Source organism: Syngnathus leptorhynchus, chromosome 1 (genome assembly GCF_054491065.1).
Source record: "Syngnathus leptorhynchus isolate UIUO chromosome 1, UIUO_Slep, whole genome shotgun sequence".
Lineage (NCBI taxonomy): Eukaryota > Metazoa > Chordata > Actinopteri > Syngnathiformes > Syngnathidae > Syngnathus > Syngnathus leptorhynchus.
In genome coordinates, this window is record NC_141195.1 from 9,149,702 (window position 1) to 9,169,206 (window position 19,505).

At 41.4% G+C, this 19,505-nt stretch overlaps 1 protein-coding gene across 1 annotated transcript in view; it reads left to right on the forward strand.

The window, feature by feature from the left end:
- plxna2 (plexin A2) overlaps positions 1 to 19,164 on the forward strand; it is a 126,619-nt gene extending 107,455 nt beyond the window's left edge. Inside the window, exons 22-32 of the mRNA XM_085929080.1 lie at positions 173 to 441; positions 5,418 to 5,484; positions 6,087 to 6,233; positions 6,502 to 6,661; positions 6,780 to 6,883; positions 10,177 to 10,276; positions 11,859 to 12,049; positions 12,235 to 12,404; positions 12,513 to 12,725; positions 12,928 to 13,078; positions 13,935 to 19,164. Of these exons, the coding sequence (XP_085785206.1) occupies positions 173 to 441; positions 5,418 to 5,484; positions 6,087 to 6,233; positions 6,502 to 6,661; positions 6,780 to 6,883; positions 10,177 to 10,276; positions 11,859 to 12,049; positions 12,235 to 12,404; positions 12,513 to 12,725; positions 12,928 to 13,078; positions 13,935 to 14,030 (1,668 nt within the window). The 3' untranslated portion in view covers positions 14,031 to 19,164. The remainder of the gene's footprint in view (positions 1 to 172; positions 442 to 5,417; positions 5,485 to 6,086; positions 6,234 to 6,501; positions 6,662 to 6,779; positions 6,884 to 10,176; positions 10,277 to 11,858; positions 12,050 to 12,234; positions 12,405 to 12,512; positions 12,726 to 12,927; positions 13,079 to 13,934) is intronic.
- Positions 19,165 to 19,505: the final 341 nt, after the last annotated feature.

Sequence of the window (19,505 nt, forward strand, 5' to 3'; positions counted from 1 at the left end):
TCGGTTTGGTGCCTCGGGACAAAAGAAACTCAAGGTTAGGTTTGAAGGAGAAGGGCTGAAAACAAAGTATCAGTTCCATCATTCCCAATAATAGTGGCTACCGGTATTTTGTATAATTCTGGTTAAATGTGGCGCCATATCGGACATTACACTCCTCTGTCATTCTCTTTAGGTGTCAGGAAATGGCCAGCAGAATGTGGAGAAGGCCCTGAAGCTCTTTGGTCAACTCATCAACAACAAAGTCTTCCTACTCACCTTCATACGAACTCTGGAGATGCAGCGCTCCTTCTCAATGAGGGACCGCGGCAACGTGGCGTCGCTCATCATGACGGCCTTACAGGGACGCCTGGAGTATGCGACGGATGTCCTCAAGCACCTTCTTTCCGACCTCATCGACCGCAACCTGGAGAGCAAGAACCACCCCAAGCTGCTGCTACGCAGGTAGGCCACCATGCTTGAGCTTCACCAATCTGATCAGGTCTGTCTAATCTCTTTCTACAATTAAGTTACTGTACAGTTGTTGTTTGAGCGGGCTTGGAAACAGCCCAACCTTCATATAGCCAAAGTTCCTGACACCCAGTGAAAATGCATTCGGAAAGATTTTATTCCATTTTTTTATATTGAGTGGCACTCAGTCAGCTTTCCCTCCCTCAAGTCGTTAGCGTACGCTGAGCAAAACGTTGCACATGCGTTGCAGCGGCAGAAAACATTGAATTGGTCCGCATAATTGCGCATTCTGTCTTGTGCTCTGGCCTCACTCTCAATGTCAGCTTCACTTATTCTCCAGGCTTCAGCTGCTTATGAAACATTCACAACTTGACTTCTCAGCCCACCCCGCACCCCCACTCCACTTCAAGTCTCCAATGCACATTGTTTTCCGGAGGAAGCGATGCGTTTGTTAAAACTTTAAACACCTATGAGGTCCTTACCTCTTTGTGCCATCAGCGCTTTGCACCCCTGAAGCTCCTCAAATATATCTGATACAAAAAGTGTGGATGGAAACATGTACATTCGAGTTCATCTTTGGATGTAGTTTACGTAACTAATGAGCTGGACGAGAAAGTTAAATTGACAACCCAAAAATGTGAATGCTTTTCCTTTTTTTCCTAATAGCAAATAACGGAAATACATAAATTCAGTTCGACTATCCAACTGTCATTATCTCAAAATATTCTATTCTTCTCAATAATGGCTGGACACTGTAGTTTCAGGCATATTTCCCCATCTACTTTCAGTTCCAAGCGGTGATTTTGCCCTGATGAGCTATGGCGAAGCAGCTGGTTAGCTTTCAAGCGTCTTCTTCATTCTGATGTTAATGCTCCTTAAGCGTCTCTATTCGAAAAGGCCACATTGACAGTCGGGTAAATAAACAGGGGAGAAGAAGAAAGGGGTGTAAAAGACACATGGTGACAAGTGGACCTGGATTAAGCTGTTATTTCACATGACAGCGGGGTCTCACACCATCTCTCCATTTCTATTATTGGCTCATATTAGGAGCACAGCAGTTCATAATCCTTGCCCGCTGCCTGGAAGGCCTTTTAGAGCTTTTTTTTTTTCGTTTTTCTTTTCCTCTCCGGTTTCCAAAGATTCCCGCGGATTAGCGATTAGACACGGCTGAGCGCTGCTTGTCCTCGTCGTCACCACTGGCTCAAACACTCATACGGCAATAGTTCAAATCCATTGATGGACCTTGATTGTATTTTTGTCAAGCATCTTACCGCAATTTTTCTATAATACAATGATGGCTAGTTGATGTGACACTGTTTGCTGCTTTTAACCTACATAAATTGTATTTTTTGTTTGGAATCCAAATCAATAAGGGTTTTGTTTTGCAAAGAAGAAGCCATCTATGGTTGCAATTTTTAGACAGAGCTCTTGAAAAATATACTCGGTACGTCTTGCACTATTGTGACTCTTCTAGATTCATCATAGTAGTATACTGTGTCTCTATGCAATCAGCCTGTGATTAGATTTTTTTTCCCCTCAAATCTCAAACCTACCACCTTGAATAGACACTGCCCATAATATCCTATTATCTGTAGTTAAGTAAACTAGTGAAATAATTTGTGGACCACCATAAATCTTTTATGTATGATATTGGTATTGTTGTGAGTTACATTTTAAATGGGATAGAAAATAAAAAATAAATTCCCCTCTAGTCTAAAGTTTAACAGCACCTAAGGGCTCATGTAACCATCAATCACAGTTTACCTATTTTCTGGGTTTGATCATGTGATATGTTCGCAAGCAAATACTGTTTTTACAGCAGCATATTCTCAAATTCCATTGAGCTCAACACACTGAGTTATGCTTATAGTTTATCTGGGTCTTCCACCCATGTTTGGAGAGATGCAACTAGATGTGTATTTTAGTCCGGTGCATTTCACTAGCTTAGTATTGGAGAACGTAATTGTCTATGAATTATTTGTAAGACACACATGCAAGGAAGCACCTAGAGGTCATTCTGCCCACTTCTTTATTCAATGTGTGGCTCAGGACACAATGGAGCTGAAGTAAAGAAAAGCTGTGCTCTCAGCATTTAGGTCACATGATACGCTTAGCCTTAAAAAAATAAAATACAAAAAAAACCTGAAATGTTAATACCAAAAAGGATTTAAAAAAAAAAAAAAAACATTCAGCTGCAGAGGTGGAAAATAAAGTCATGGCAAGAAGGGAATTGTTATTGAAAGACAATTAATTTGGCAACTGAGTCTAAATAGACATTTGATGTGCGAAACAACAAAGATTTCCTTTGTCTGTCTATTAGCGATAATACCACGCCATCACTTGCCTCTATACATCAACACACCTTGTTGCAGATTCCGCTCACGCACACAAGATTATCTCTTGATAGTATTTGCTCATTTGTGAGTGCTTAATTGCTCATGCGTTATCTGCTCTTTAATAGAATAGGTGTGTGCAATCCAAAGTGTTTGAGGTATGAGGGCAAAAAAGTGAAATTCATAAACATTGGTCAGCACTGTAATTTCCACTTGCATGACTTTGTTTGCTCAATTAGCAAAATAGTTTCCAGTATGTCCCCAGCAGAATTCTTTTTGCTCTTATTACTACGGTTGCATGGGAAGAACATTCCGGGATAGAAAATTCCACCCTGAGTAATTTTGAAGTTTTGCTCTGCATAATGTTATTTTAATGGAATCACAGAACATTGCTTCAATCACCCAGAGTCCTTTAAATCTTGCATCTTTTTTCTCCTCAGCATTTTTGTAATGAGGTTTTCCGCCCATGCAGAGCATAGGAGTACAATGTTATTAATTGCAAGAGCATTGTTTCATTAGTTTCACTGAGGGAGTACCCCCCCACACACACCCCCATTACCTCACTGCGCCCGAGCTGCCATTAGGAGAGACAGCAAAATGTGCAAGCCAACTCTTCAGTGCTGTGTTGGATAATGAAATCCGGATGTTCTTTAATGAAAGTCAATTAATGGGAAGAAGAGGATGAGGAGAAGGTGAAGAACAAAGTGAGTTTCCCCCTCGTCCCCGACATTTAAAAGTAAAGATACAGTCTTAAGGAGTCGACAAAGCCCCCGCGCAAAAGCCTTTATTTGACTTCCGTCTTTGGGACTTGCTGAGCTTATTAAAATGCTTAATGGATTCCATTAACATCCAGCACGTTCATGTCTCATGCTCGTCGGCAAGGGGACCATGAGAGGAGGAGATGAGGAGTGCGGGTGGGCAAGGGGACATGGTGGGGGTGGAGATTTCTTGAGGAGTTTCATGAAAAACAAATAAAATTATACCAACATAAAAAAAATCTAAAATTAGCAAGGTAAAGACCACAATAAGAAAAAATATATAAAAAACAAATATGACAAGAAAATAATCAAGACAGTAGTGTTGTTTTTTTGATTAATTCAATGTCATTCAAACAAGGGTTAATGTCATGTTAGGGTTAGGTTTGGAGTTGGAGCTCAGGCTAGGGTTAGGGTTACAAGGGTTGATTTAGGTGTTAGAAATATGAATCTTGGTTAAGTGTTGTTGTAGGGTTTCAAACAAATGTCAGATTTTCAACCAAGCGTTAGGGCTTTAGCATCTTAAAGTCAAGTTTGTAGAAGGGTTTGAAACTACGCTTATGGTTTTAAACTAAGGTTAGGCTTTCAAAGTAGGGTTTTAAATCAAAGTTAAAGTTTCAAACTTGTTTAAATTTTGGGAGCTAAGGGTTAGAGGTTAGGAATATGGGGTTAGGCTAAGTGTTATTTGTTAAGTAGGATTTCAAATTAAAGCCATGTTTTTAAACTAGTGTTAGGGTTTTGAAATAAGGGGTTAAACATGGGTTTGAGTTTCGTAAAAGGGTTTAAAACTAGGTTTAAATTTTCAAATTAGGATTAGAATTTCAATGTAGGGTTTTAAATTAAAGTTTGGTTTTCAAACTAGGGTTAGGGTTAGGTGCTAGAGGTTAGGGTTAGGGATTAGTGTTAGAAGGGGGTAAGGTTAGGGGTAAGACGTTATGGGTTAGGATTAGAGTCCTTGGTTGAGTGTCGTAATAGGATTTCAAACTAAAGTCGTGTTTTCAAACTAGGGTTTCGAAATAAGGGTTTAAACTAGGGCTTGGGTTTCGTAGAAGGGTTTAAAACATGGTTTAGGTTTCAAACTAGGATTAGGGTTTTAATGTAGTGTTAATGTTTAGAGTTAGGGGCTAGAATTTGGGGTTAGTGATTAGTGTTAGACGGGGTAAGGGTTTAAGTCATTAGGTAAATGTTATTGTAGGGTTTTAAACTAGAATCTACAATGAACCCAACATGAATTTGTATCAATAAACCAGAATACCTGCTGAATTCACAACAGCCTTGCTGCGAAGCAAACCTGCTTGCTGTATCTTTCACCGAGGAGCCTAATCACACCTTTCCCATTCCCATAAATAAGTGTGACGTCTGGAAGAAACCAATGTAAAGGGTCATTTTACCATTTTCACGCCCAATTAAACAACAACAGGTCCGTGTCCCGGAGGGGGCGGGCTTGGTGAGTGTCAGGGGGGCCGTGAGGGAAAGGACGGTAGTTGCGCGAATATGAGGGCGGAAATGACAGAACATTTTGGCAGCGGTCAGCTGTCACATGGCTGTGACTGCACTTGCCCCTCAACAGCTGAGGCTTGTCACAGCTGTGATCTCTCACTGCGCTCAACCATGCATATGTTCACACACACCTGCACACACACACACACACACACACACACACACACACACACACACACACACACACACACACACACTGATGCCCTCCCTGGTTTCTTTCAGCCCCTACATGCACAGAACTTGCAGGAAGTTCACAAGGAACAACAGGAAGACGCCCTAAGGCTTCAGCACTACCTTACCATGAATTATGGATTGCTTTTCTTTTGAAAAAGTTCTGACCAGCTCTGCTCTGTTGTTTTTGTGCCCTTTGTTATCATTGCAGAACGGAGTCGGTTGCAGAGAAGATGCTCACTAACTGGTTCGCCTTCCTTCTGCACAGGTTCCTGAAGGTCAGTTTGGATGACACACATACACAAGCTAAATTAAAAGATATGAGAATGGCAATTAAAAAATTTGTGGGCTGCATCAGACTGTCCTACTTTTAAAACATTTTTGTTTGATAAAATACAACAATATATCATTGCAGTTCCTATGTAATTTTAATTTAATACATATAAAATGTTTCATGTGATGAGTTTTTGCAGTGCTCGATTTAATCTTTCCTTTTAATTGGCTGGAAGAAATCGGTCATTCTGTTCATCATGGGGTGCAATTTGACAACTTTTCAGAAGTGCATACATTTTCACGTTTTTCTCTGTGACGTGTGTGTACTCACAGCCGACAGTGAGGGATGCGATTGGACTAGCCAAAGAGAAAATGCATTTTCAGTGCAGCCATTGCTAGCTAGCTAACTGTATGTCACAACTGCGGCAGAGAACTGCTGATGCGAACACAAGTGCTCAAGTTCTTATCGAGTTGAAATAGTGAATTGCACAATTCAGACATTTCTCAGTCTTTGCTTTTTTTCATCATGTATCTAGTAACATCATGTTTGTAGAAATAAATTCCTTTTCCAGGGTCTTTTAAGTGAACCATATATGTGCATTTGCAGGAGTGCGCCGGCGAACCTCTCTTTATGCTCTACTGCGCCATCAAGCAGCAGATGGAGAAAGGACCCATAGACGCCATCACTGGCGAGGCGCGCTACTCTCTGAGTGAGGACAAGTTGATCCGCCAGCAGATTGAGTACAAAACACTGGTAGGTCAAAACAAATAGCGCGCTTCTTTATGCCTCTGAGGGCCATATCATTGGCGCATGGACATTTTTCTTTATACAATCCTTTTTGGCTTTTTGTCCACATAATGAAATGCTAAAGCAAAGGTGACGAACAAGACCAACTCTTTATACGGGGAATTGTTATAGGTTGTTAACTGTAAATCATTTTTTACAAAACAAATTGAGTTTATCAATTGAACTTTGCCCGAATTGGTCTTCACCCTCAAAGTATTTTTGCCTCCTGATTCAGATCCTCAACTGTGTGAACCCGGACAACGAGAACAGTCCAGAGATTCCGGTAAAAGTACTGAACTGCGATACCATCACCCAAGTGAAAGAGAAGATCCTGGATGCCGTCTACAAGAACATGCCTTACTCTCAGCGGCCGCGAGCAGTCGACATGGATCTTGGTATGATTCCCACGCATCATCCCGATCGTAATTTCGTGTGCGACCTCGTCCTCTGTGTGGTTAGCAACACCAAAACATGCTTGACTCAAAGGCAAATGGACATTTGTTGTGTCATTAGAGTGGCGCCAGGGACGGATGGCTCGCGTGGTGCTGCAGGACGAAGACATCACCACCAAGATAGAATGCGACTGGAAGCGACTGAACACGCTCTTGCATTACCAGGTCAGTGCTCGCTCTCGTAGCACAATATTCTCTCTTGCAGAACCTTCAGTTCTAAGCTGCTCATTTTACTAAAACATCCCTATTTGAAAAAAGACACAAGTAGATGCATCTATCCAGTTCTTTAATGCCATTTCACATATGGAAACAAGCCCCTTAGCTGATTTTAGCTGAATTAGCATCGGTAACCCCGACATCTACCCGCCCATGTTTTTTAAGACAAACCTTTCCGCAAATACTCTTGAATTGTGTGCAAATTGCCTCGTATGTGCAGCAGTAGTTGTAATTATTACTTGGTAATGACATGAGAAATGTCTAGTGTCCATTTGCGGTGTTTATTTTGTTTTTTTTTCTGTCCACGTTAGAATCAGCGGTGTTGAATAAGATTTCTTCCTTCTCCCTCTGGATGGTTCCCTGCAGAGCTTTAATCCTTGATGAAGCCCTGCAGCTTTATTGTTTCCACAGCATAATAGCCCCTGTGTTGTGCTCTGCTTTTATTTATTGCGTTCGCCCCATTGGTTCGAAAGGACCGGCCATTAATGCTGTGCTGGTTGCTATGCGTTTGTATCATCCCTGCATGGCGACTGCTCAACTGATTTTAGCGAGGAGCATAATGAAGCAAAGTGCTAAAAAAATAGGTATGTTTTAAAGGCAACTTGGGGACACAGAATGAGTACCACTTTGAGTATTTGCTAATGCTCTCCTTCTCCCCAGACTGAGGTATTAAAATTCATATCGCGGCATCCCGGGAAGCCCTCCTTCCTCCCGCTGGCTATTGGTTTACATAACCTGGATTTGCACACCTTCCCAGATGCTGCACACCCACAGTAAAAGCATAAATGCATATATTTGCATTGAGCTCAAAATCTTAGTGAACTGCGTTCAACTGCACATGCTCATGGACAAACAGTCGTGGCTTGTGGGATTTTACAATTGTCAATTCAGTCTAATTTACATTCATTTTATATTAGGTTCATACAGTTAAACAAACAGACGAGAGTGTATTTTCCCACTACGAGATCATTATTTTGAAAAAACATATTCCAACAAATCTCTTTATCAATTAAACATCAAGTTATTTGTTTAATGAAAAAAAATATGGAAGAAAAGCACTGAAAAGCTGAGGCCTGAGGCTTTGAGCTATCTTAACTTTCAAATGCACAAATCAAGTGTGCCAAATAATTATTTTAGAGAAATATGAACGACTCTTGAAAGCTGTGTATCGACTGTCTGTAAAGCATATAAGAAAGTTGTTGGAGGCAGATGTATCACACACTAACCTTTTTAGCCTGGGGAGCAGCTCTGATTTCACATTAGATCAGTTTAGTAGTCTAAATGGTGTTAAAATAATAAATGAATAACCATCATTTAGCAATCTACAAATTTTATCCTTTAAAGGACTAAATTAAATTACTGTTGTAAAAAGCACATACATAACTTGTTGAATCTCAAAGATTGCCTCCAAATAACTTGGGAATCCTGCTTCCTCCAATTTCTTTTGTTTTTGTCCAATCATTAAATAAAAAAGTAAAAAAATCTGAAAATCTACAATAGAATAAATAACCAATGTATTTTATGACAGAGCCTCTGCTTTTTAGTTAGAACCTTAACATTTTTAAAGCACCAAACCTTACTTGTTGGACGGATTTACCCTACATTGTAAATTCTGTAGTCATACACTTAACATTGACTGGGAGCACCAACTTTTGCTGCCAACCTATAGAAGTCCACATTCATAGTGAAAATCACATTTATTGGGGGATTAGCATCAGGATCTTACAGCAGGGCTGGTTCCACCAACAAAATAGTGCATGAGGGACAGGTCTGGTCCAGGGTTGAGGGTCTGCTTAGGGAATGAAAGATAAATACTACCAACAGCTCCGCACTAGCCACTCAGTCTAATGGAAGGTGTTATTGCTGACGGGCCCCACGGCCTCCTAACGCACCTGCCCGCTATCGCACCCACACCGGATTATACCCCTGAAGGGACGAATGTGCACGCCTTCAATCATTTCCTCTATCACAAGGACCCATCTCTGCTGCTGCCTCTGTGTCAGGAAAGCATTGGCAGAGATGGAGGCAAGCGCTCTCGGCGGACGGCGACATACAAGCTATTTCACACCTCTCACAGGGAACTCATCACTGGAATAATAGCACGGGAGGTCCATGCCGTCGGTTTATTAGAGCGCAGGACGAAAGGAAGCGAAAGCAAGAGGTCTGGTAGACAAATAAGAAGGACTTGCAATGATAGAGACTGAAAAGTCAAGGCGTGTATGTTGTGAAGGGGGCAGGTTTTCATTTCCCTTCAAGAAAGTTAAGGATTCCTCTTGAGGAACAGATACAGGTTTGTGGGTTTCTCCAATCTGACTGACAGAAGGTTTGGATATGTTTTTTTTTGTAACATTACATTGTTCAAATCCAATTATATCCTCTCTTGTGGCCAAGTGAGAAGAAAAACCTATGGCATAACATAGAACAGAGCCAAATCGATATGTGAGCGTGTGTTGAAAAATCACATATGAACATGATATGCGCCAGCCAGGCAAGAAGACAGTGTACACAAAACAGGCTTACACATTGTGGGCTATTTTATTTTCCGATCTCAAACAACAACACCCCCACTGTAAAAACCGTGAGTGCAGCTAAAATTTAGAGGCGTTTACAAAATACATCAAGTGTTTGTTTTTGCTGTTCTCGACACTTAAATTGCCACTGTGAAGCTGTTTGCCCCGTTTTGGGCTGGTGTGCATGTTTCTGAAGTTCAGTAATAACAAACACGGCAATATTGGATATGGGTCCCTTGAAACTAAATGCAAAGCCAATTTGTTGGCCCTATGAAAGGCATTAAGACCTATGAACAAAGAAATCCTCTAAACAGACACCAATATATCTCAAGTCTTCCCAGGATGAAAAATAAAAACAAGATTATTTGTCCGTTTACTTCTCCCAGAGCGATCTAATATCTCAGTTCCATAGCTTACTTCACAATTTTATTGCTGCAGTCATGTCGAATACCAACAAACCATGCCACAAACTGCCGAGAGTAATGAACACGCATGATGTTTGGATTCTTCATGTAAGCCCAAATGTTACGTCTATGTTAGAATTAAACATCTGAGGGTATTATTAAATGATGGGCTCTCCTTACAGGCTATCCTTGACAATGAAGGCAAGCTGCAGATTTCATTTCAAATTGAATTTGAAATTGGAGACTTCTGTGCGAGTGAATGCAGCTATGCAATTTTGAGCCACATAAAGGCTCGAGCATGTGATGACATTTGTCTTTGACCACGCAGGTGTCGGACCGTTGTGTGGTGGCTTTGGTGCCGAAACAGACATCATCGTACAACATTCCGCACTCAGCCAGCATATCGCGCTCGTCCATCAGTAGATACGGTAAGTCACCAGACCAGATGATGGTCTAGCTAGATATAATGCTACAATCCGTTCTGGATGAGTCGTTCTTAACTGTTGTCACCCTGGCACCCACATTTTCCTATTCAAAACACAGCACTACAATAATTTGAGAAATGTTGATGTCTAGTGTGACATCATGTATGACGGTGACATTTCTAAATTGTCTCGCCTTAAAATGTTTCATAATCAGCTATTGGGACTGATTGAACCAAATGAAACTCAAGTTGCTTGCATTTCTTCTGTTGTTGTTGGACGGGCCCCCGCATCCATCACCAGCCTACAAAGCTACACCTTGTCACTCCTTGATGGATTTGTACGCATTTACATTTGACACACAGCGCCTTGACTTGATTTATATCAACACGGCCCTCTTTCATTTGTCAAAACTTAGTTCCAAACCATCCGGGTGTGAGTCTGCTATAATACAAACAGAAGTTTGAGCAGGCTGAATGTCCTTGAAAAGATGGAGGACACCCCCTCCAAAAAAAGAAGAGGTGTGTAGCTGGATTAAGATTTCAAATCCACCACGAGCATCATTCTAGGCTGGGTCCCATTGGGGGCGAGATGTTGCCTGGTCATATTTAAACACTTTGTGTGGCTGTATTGCTCGCAAAAACGGGCTTTGCAGCTCATCTGGGCCTTTGAAGCTTGGTGAGAGAGATCTTCACTGAGATCTTCGCTGCGTGCGATGCTCAGATCCCAAATCTCTTGGGATCCCAGTGCCGGGAGACTCTTGCTAATTAGCGACTGGGAAAGTGATGTGTTATCGCCAAGGAGTAAGGAGGCAGCAGTGTGAGAACCGAGTTGACGTGCTGAGGGACAATGGGGCCTTTGGGTGCTTAGCAACGTTTTTCGATGCCATGATATGAGTGTGACATCATTTTCTTCTCCCACCGTGGAAGAAAGGAAGTACATGGGCTGAGTTTTTAAGACGAGCCCATCTCTACATTGTTCACTCACTGAATCTGGCACTATTTAATCGTCAGTGAGTTTTAGAGCTAGCTTGTAGGCTACTTCCTGTTTTATGGAGCTCAACACAGGACGAACAATCAGGCTCTTCAGATTTAGTTGTGTTATTTATGCAACTGTGACTCAAATGGTACAAAGTAAAAGCAAAATTCTACACAATGGCTTCTTCCTTGGCCCATGCACCAATGCAAATCTGTTCAGTCGTTTTTAACATAACCTTAAGGGCAAACGTGGTGTAGAGCTTCAAGTGGTTTCCTCTCATCAAGGGAGTAAAATGAGCAGTACAAAGAGTCCTAACTCGCTGTAGTGACCCATAAAAGAAGTTGGGAATTCTGCCATCCAAGAAATCAAGTTCCATGCCAAGTCATCACATTATATGGGGGAATAGGCTTCAAATGTATAATATCTCAAAATATTAGAAGATGTCTCGGAGGGCGAATTAGCGTCATCGACAATTCAAAATTTTTAGTGACCACCAAAGCACTGATGTGATGTCTACGTGCTAAGATTGTCAAAAATGCTCAGTTCTCTTGCTCTGACCAATTCGGTTTTGAGATCAGTTAAGCTCATTTTGTTCCAATCTTTCAAACAGATTCTTCATTCCGTTACACTGGCAGTCCAGACAGCCTTCGGTCTCGTGCCCCCATGATCACGCCGGATCTAGAAAGCGGCGTCAAGGTGTGGCACCTGGTGAAGAACCATGAGCATGGAGACCAAAAAGAAGGAGACAGAGGGAGCAAGATGGTTTCTGAAATCTACTTGACCAGGCTACTCGCCACCAAAGTAGGCACTGGAAATATTCTAACCTTGACCTTGTGTTTTGTGCCATCAAGAGTAAAAAAGGATAAGACAATTCTAGAATGAAAGGCAAATGGTAGAAATGTATCTCAAGTTTTGATTTTGACAGAATGAATGCAAAGAAACATGAAATCAATCAGTCATCATTCCGCTCTAATGTTCCCCCACAGGGAACACTACAAAAATTTGTCGATGACCTGTTCGAGACATTGTTCAGTACGGTTCACCGAGGTAGCACGCTGCCGCTGGCCATCAAGTACATGTTCGACTTCCTGGACGAACAGGCCGACAAGCACGGCATATACGACACGGATGTACGCCACACGTGGAAGAGCAACTGGTAAGGGCCGATAGCGTACAGCAAAACTCAGTTTTTGTATTCTGAAATGAGATCACGGGTAAAGAGCAGCCGTCGCCCTTACCCATTCCCTTTGTCTCCGTCCTGCAGCCTTCCGCTGCGTTTCTGGGTGAACGTGATCAAGAACCCGCAGTTTGTGTTTGACATCCATAAGAGCAGCATCACGGACGCCTGTCTGTCCGTGGTCGCTCAGACATTTATGGATTCTTGCTCCACTTCTGAGCACCGCCTGGGCAAAGACTCCCCTTCCAATAAGCTGCTCTACGCAAAAGATATCCCCAATTACAAGTGCTGGGTAGAGAGGTAAGCGTGTTCTAGTTAAAGGCTTCTTTGTTACATCAAACCTTGCTTGTCTTTGTTGGCCTGTACGTCGCCCAGTGTGTCACTGTGCGTGATGACTCACAAAATGCACTCTTTCATGTTAACGCCTCTAAAAGTGTGACCTTAAAAGATCATTTACAGTTCACATCGTTGCTTGCGAGTGATGATAAGTGGTGTCCCGCAGGTACTACGCCGACATCAACCGGCTGCCAGCCATCAGCGACCAAGACATGAACGCCTACTTGGCGGAACAGGCCAGGCTGCACTCCAGCGAGTTCAACATGCTGAGCGCCTTGAATGAGATCTACTCTTATATCAGCAAGTACAGCGAGGAGGTAAGTGCTCGCATCTAACACGTTGATAACAGCAGTTGTGTTGAGAACAATTCTCCATCAAAGTTCTCATTTACAAAAAAAAATTTCAAAAGGTGGTGTTAATGGGTTAAAGTTTCCTTATGAAGATATTTTTAACTACCCCGCTTGGCATGCTTATTACAGCATTTTCAGTTCTTTTCATTGGTCCATGTTAAGTGGATTACGTTTACAACATTTTTCAAAAACTCAAGGAAGAAACATCACAGTTTGGAGGGGAATTATCTGCGTCTCTGTGACTCAATGTGCCTTCGCGGATTAACAACTACACAACATAATGTGGACACAAACCAGGATGCACACACACACACACAGACACACACGTACATGAGATGACAGGTAGCATGAAGGGAAGGAAAGAGAAAAGGAGCATTTATGGGGACGTTCTCTGCTTCTAATGTCAGCCCCTCCTTTGGGAGTCTGACCTTTACGTTGGAACTCCGCACTGCTCTATCTCGCTCTCCTTTCTCATATGCCGCCTCTCTCTGCATCCATTAGCTCGTCGGCTTGCCCCTTTGCTCTCAATGAATCGCTTAATTGCGCCTTTTGCAGCTTCTGAGCAATACGTTAACATACAGTTAGTTCACTGCAAGATTGAGACGATATTGGGCATGGTCAATACTACTTTTTTCCAGACTAATATACCAATATGTGTACTCAGCTTTTGAGTATTAACGATACTGTATCTATGTATGAATAAAATGATCACTAATCACTCCTCCCTGCTTTGTTCTTCCACCCTGATTGGTTCTTTTCTTACATTTCTGAATAGCAGAATTTTTTTCTGACCTTTGTATGTTTTCTTTTTGTTTCTGGACAGATCACGGCAGCCTTGGAACAGGATGACCACGCCAGGAAGCAGAGGTTGGCCTACAAGGTAGAGCAGCTCATCGCCGCCATGTCCCTCGAGAGCTGAGGGTAGACTGAGGGCCGATCTCATCTCGACCGCTCGTGCAATACGGACTTGCTTTAGTTTGTGTCCCGGACTCCGTCCTTCATGGCACATGGCCCTTGAACTCTAAGGATCTAACCTGGAAAGGGATGTCAGCAAGGAAGGCCACAACAGGACTTATTTATTTATTGGTGTCGTCTCCCGGGACATTGTCCAAATGGAACTTGTGTGCGTGTGTGTGTGTGTTTGTTTATGTGTGGGGTTGTGTGTGCGGGAGAAAAGTGGTCGAGAGCTCATGCTAGACTGCTGCATTCAGATTTTATTTTTATACTCGGACTTTTAAATATGATCAGTTACCATTCGAATCACCACCTAGGCTCCCCTAAATTTCGGAGTTGGTCTCTTCTCCGGATGCAAGAGTCACGTGACTAAGATGGTGTACAGGACCAAGAGCAAAGGAAGGAAGGCGACAGGCGGCTTGCATCTGTAAATGTAGCAGTGTGATGGGCCAATGTGAATGAATGTAGAGATTTTTTCTGGAGGTTGAATGGAAGTGGGCTTCCAGGATGTTTTATTTTTGGAGCTCTTAATTTGTCCATCCAACAGCTTCCCAAATCTTCAGTTGTTCCTTCAGCATCACCGCTCATACCGAGACAAAATCCTCCATTTTGCATCCTATTTTCATATCGTGCTCTGTTTGCATGCAGTCCCACATCACATATGTATGTCAGCTGCTCAAGCAATCGATCCAAGTGCCAACACATTGAGCTGGCTGGCCCTGGGCTTCGATAGGACCGCCGCCGCCATCTTTGCACTGGCACCAAGAAGCCAAGATGTGAGGGTCTTGTTTGACCAAGTGCCAAATGACTTGCTCAAAAATCGGTTAATGCTTTACAAGTGGAACTTCAAGCCCGACGAGGTTTGATAGAGGAGAAATGTCGCATGCTAAAGGTACGAAACGAGACATCAAACAAAGGAGATCATCATGAAATCGGAGCATCAGACTCATTCTGTTGAATTACTCCGGATAGTCACATGACAACAGTGAGTTTCCATTCTGCTAAAAGGATTCTGCCATATTTACACCATATGTTGTCCAAAATACTTCCCCAAGCCTCATATTAATTATTTGAAAACATCTCTGATGCGCTAATGTTGCCACATAAACCAATAGAAACGTTTTTATTTTTCTTTAAAATAACTTGCTGTTACCTCAAGATCACTCGCCTTACACTGCATGGCCAACAGCAGAATCCCGGGTCTTCCTTTGGCCCAATTCTGAATCTCTCCACCAATGTCGTACCAGCTGGTAGCTAGCGCTAAGATAACCTAGGTATTTTTTTTATTGCATCTCCCCTGCTGGGTCAGCGTGAGAGGTCAACAGCGAGTAAACAGTGATACACTGCCTAAATGGGCTTTATTGACTTACTTTTTAGCAGATGAATTTAGTGCTCGTTTGAACGCAGCAGGCTTTCACACACTAAGTGCACTGCCAACTGATAGTAACCTTCACAAGTTCCGCCATTTCCTATGGTCTGGAGTGGGGGCATAAAGGTAACGAGAGGGTTGGAAGGCGAAGGGCTATTCTGGTTCGGTGTCAGTTTTAAATGGAAAATTGGCATCTTTATTCGAGTCACCACCAATTTGTGCACAGACCTTTATCCGAGTCACTTTGACAAGGATGACTTTGTAATCGTCTGTACAACCAGTTACATAAAAACATGTTCAGAACTGCCCGTTATGTTGGAGTGTCGGAAGAACAGATCTTCAGTTGGATCTTGACTGCATTTGACTGGCAATTCGTTCCTTGTACAATTTGATCGATGTTCTGGACTCCACTGATTGGCTCATGGCTTAACAGGCTTGGTATATCTAAGTCAACTAATGTCCATTTTCTTGGCATCAAGGCATTCTATAGAAACCGGACATAGGCCAGACTTTTATGAAGCTGTCACATGCAACACACAAACTGCTCTATCTAAACTTAATTGACAGTTAATTCAGTGGGAATCCATCGAATCATGGCCAATATTTAAATAGGAATAAGAACATTGGGAGAAAAAAAAAACCAACCTGGAAAAAGTTCAATCTATAAAGGTTCCACCTTGCAAATGAAATGGCTAAATTAATTTGCCAACCTTTATTGAGCCAAGGCACATATTTTACAAAAGTAAAATGAACATTTATGGCACACGTCCCACATTGAAATAACGATGATCTCGTCTCAATTTACTCACAGATTCAGTTCCTTAGTGTGAAATCTGGGCCTGTCTAGTTAATCACAAATCTATTATTCTATTTTATGAATGGCTACTCCTGCTATCTTGTGAAAGCGCACTTAATTGTTCTGCCTGTCATTGTTCATTGCTTGCATAGATATAGATGAACATGGACTCAATTAATAGACGTTCACATTATTTATAATAATTAAAGAATAATTATGTGACCAATTAATTAGATCATTTCCCATGGCGCATCTGATCATCTCTCACGGCAGCCTTACGTTCCACAGTTGTTTGCAATCACTGATTTAAAGCATTTAATTTTAGATTCAAGGAGAAAAAATACATTTAAAGCTTGACAACAGTAGTCTGGTGTTATGGCGGCATGCGTTTCCTCATGACACGTCATGACATTGCGGGTGAAAGCTGGCCTTAGATATCCTCCCGCTCCATTTCTTTCGATATCATAAATCCTCTACAAAGCAAAGGTGAAGAAGAGTATGGGCCAGCTCTGGCAGACGTTGCCCAGCTCGTTGTTTGAAGGGAGGCATCAGGGAATGATGATGGGGAAGGATGGGCGGGAGACCCCCCCACCCTCTTCAAATTCTCGCTCCCCACCCTCTTCAAATTCTCGCTCCTGCTTTGAAGCCGTTCTTTGATCCGACTTGCTGGTGCTGTGCCGGAAATGAAGAGCCAACAGGTGGAAGGAATTCTGGGCGAGGTGATGACTACGGCGCTGTGGCCTTCTCCCGCCACTTGGGGCGCACAAGGGAACTAGGCAAGATTCAAGTACTCCTATCTTTACTTCCATTGCAAATATATTCAGCAAACTGAGGTTCACAAAATAATTACAAACGGTGACGTGAGAATAATGTTGCCGGCATACTACCAGCTATTCACCATAGCTGATTAGGTTTCATATATATTTTTGTATATATTTGGATGTATTTATTTGTAAAAATAAAAAAAACCTTGTACATTAATAAATAGTCACCCTTATGTAAATACTCTATTCTCTTGGCTTGATGGTATTAAATGTTCCCAATTATTAGATGTCATTTTCTGACAAAATGTCAAAAACCTGCATGCGAACGTTTTTGTTTTGTTTTTTGTCACACTTTTTCTTGCAAGTCTTTTTAATGTCTTTTCGCTACATTCTCTGCCGTACTACGAAGAAAAGCCTGCGCTAACTCTTATATTACAGTAAAACTGTAGCACTACCATTGCTAATATTGCAAAACGTGTACCGGATCAAATACGCTTAACCTATCAACAATGCTGCATATATTTGTATCAGTGGGTGTCTTAAAAGGGAAGCCAAGTCTCCCCCGAAAAAAGAAAATCTCCAATATCCCTCACAGGGCCCAAGGGCTCAGGTAACAACCATAACAGTTCACCTGTTTTCTGGGTTTGGTCATGTGATGTCCGCAAACTGAGCCCTTAGGCACTCTGATGCCTTTTTCAGGCGACAGCAACTGGCAGTCCAAGGCAAAATGACCACTCACATTTTTTGGGGTCAAAATACAGAAAAGTTTGGAGCACTCCTAATATCTATTGAACTTTTTTTTTTTTATTCGATTTAAATTATCCACAGGTTACCCTGCCTGCCTGTAGCCTGCAATGTTGAGTAGAACTTTTGTTACCATGACAACCAGCAGCTTTGCAAGTAGTTTTGCACCTTGCTAAGTAAGGAGGCGCTTATTATGGAAATAAACCATTGTTGCATTACAGCAGGGCAGAAATGAAAAACATTTGCTCATTGAAATGGTTTCAAAAATCAGAAATTTACTTGGTTGGTTGAATGGTGGGCAGGCCCTCTCAGACTAAATTGTATGTAGGAGCAGTAAATAAATATTGTTTCCATAAGAAAAACAGTATCGCTCAGCAAAGTTATCCATTTCCAAAGGTTTTTCTATTTTGTTTTTAAATGCAACGCTTTCATACTGCTAATCGCATGACCTATGAAATTGGCTTCTACGTGCAGAAATGTGCCCATTCATAGCACGTACCCACAATACTTTTCTTTGATCAAAGTCTTCCCAAGCTCAGCATAGACGATTCATATCCTCCTCATACCTCACATTGCTTGTACGGAGTAATGCTTTTTATCATTTGAAACAGGACCTAATTGCCTTCTCATGTTCCAAGGGATGAAATGTTGGTCTGAATGCATTGCGAGGCCTCATCCTCCTGAGATTGTTGGCTGTAAGTGTTTTGATTATACTTTTAGTTTGGATCACTGCTCCATCTGCGCCTCCTGAAAACCCACAAAATAAAAATAAAAATCCAGTTAAATGCACTTCTTCGCTCAGAGATTGATTTTTTTTGTAATTAATCAATGATAGCTTGTTTCCTCACTCAAGTTAGATCCACGCTACACTAAAAAGCTGAGAATTTTTTTTTTTTTTTTGCTTGATTGTTTTATTCTTCCCTTTTGGGTGCTCACGTGAGATTTGGATTGTCGCTTCACAGCTCCACCTGGAACTGTTTGTTAACAGAAAAATAAATGCTTTGCACTTTTTTTGTTCTTTTCTGGATTTGTAGAAGGGCTGATGTTATGTTTTGGCTAGCTCCTGTCATTCCGTCCACCTAAAAACACATTTCCGCTGCAGTTTTTGGATAGAGGGATTAACATAGTACTCCCAAGTAAAGAACAATTACCCTTTCATTTGACACACGTTGTAAAGAGAAAAAAATCTTTGTAGACACTGGAGTTCTGTACAAAACTAATTACTGGCAATGATAATAATGGCTGTCTGTCCTTGTTATTTTATAAAGGTCTTGTGAAAATTGTAAGAAAATTAAGGTATTTAAAAACAGTTGTTCTCTTGGAGTTTTTTTTTTGTTTAACTTGCTTTGTTTGGTTTTATTCTAATATATTATTGTGTACCTATTGTAAATATGAAGCACACCTATTTTGCAAGCCAAGGATTCACTTTATACCATTGTTATATATGAATAAACTTTGCTGGTTAAAAAGTGCATCTTTTGTTTTATTTATTTGTTTATTTATTTATTTATTTATTTATCTATCTCACCAGCTGTTTTATTTATTTATTTATTTATTTATTTATTTATTTATTTATTTATTTATGAATGAATGAATTTAATTGTCTTACATGCAACGCTTGAACACCATTCAGTCTAAGACAGGAAACAGCCCTGGTTCAAGTTCATTCTTTGGTTGTTGTTCCTGAAAAGGCACCAGAATGTAATTTGCACTTTGCCTCCCAAATGAAATTTGAATGATATTTGAAGGCCATCCTTAATATTTAAA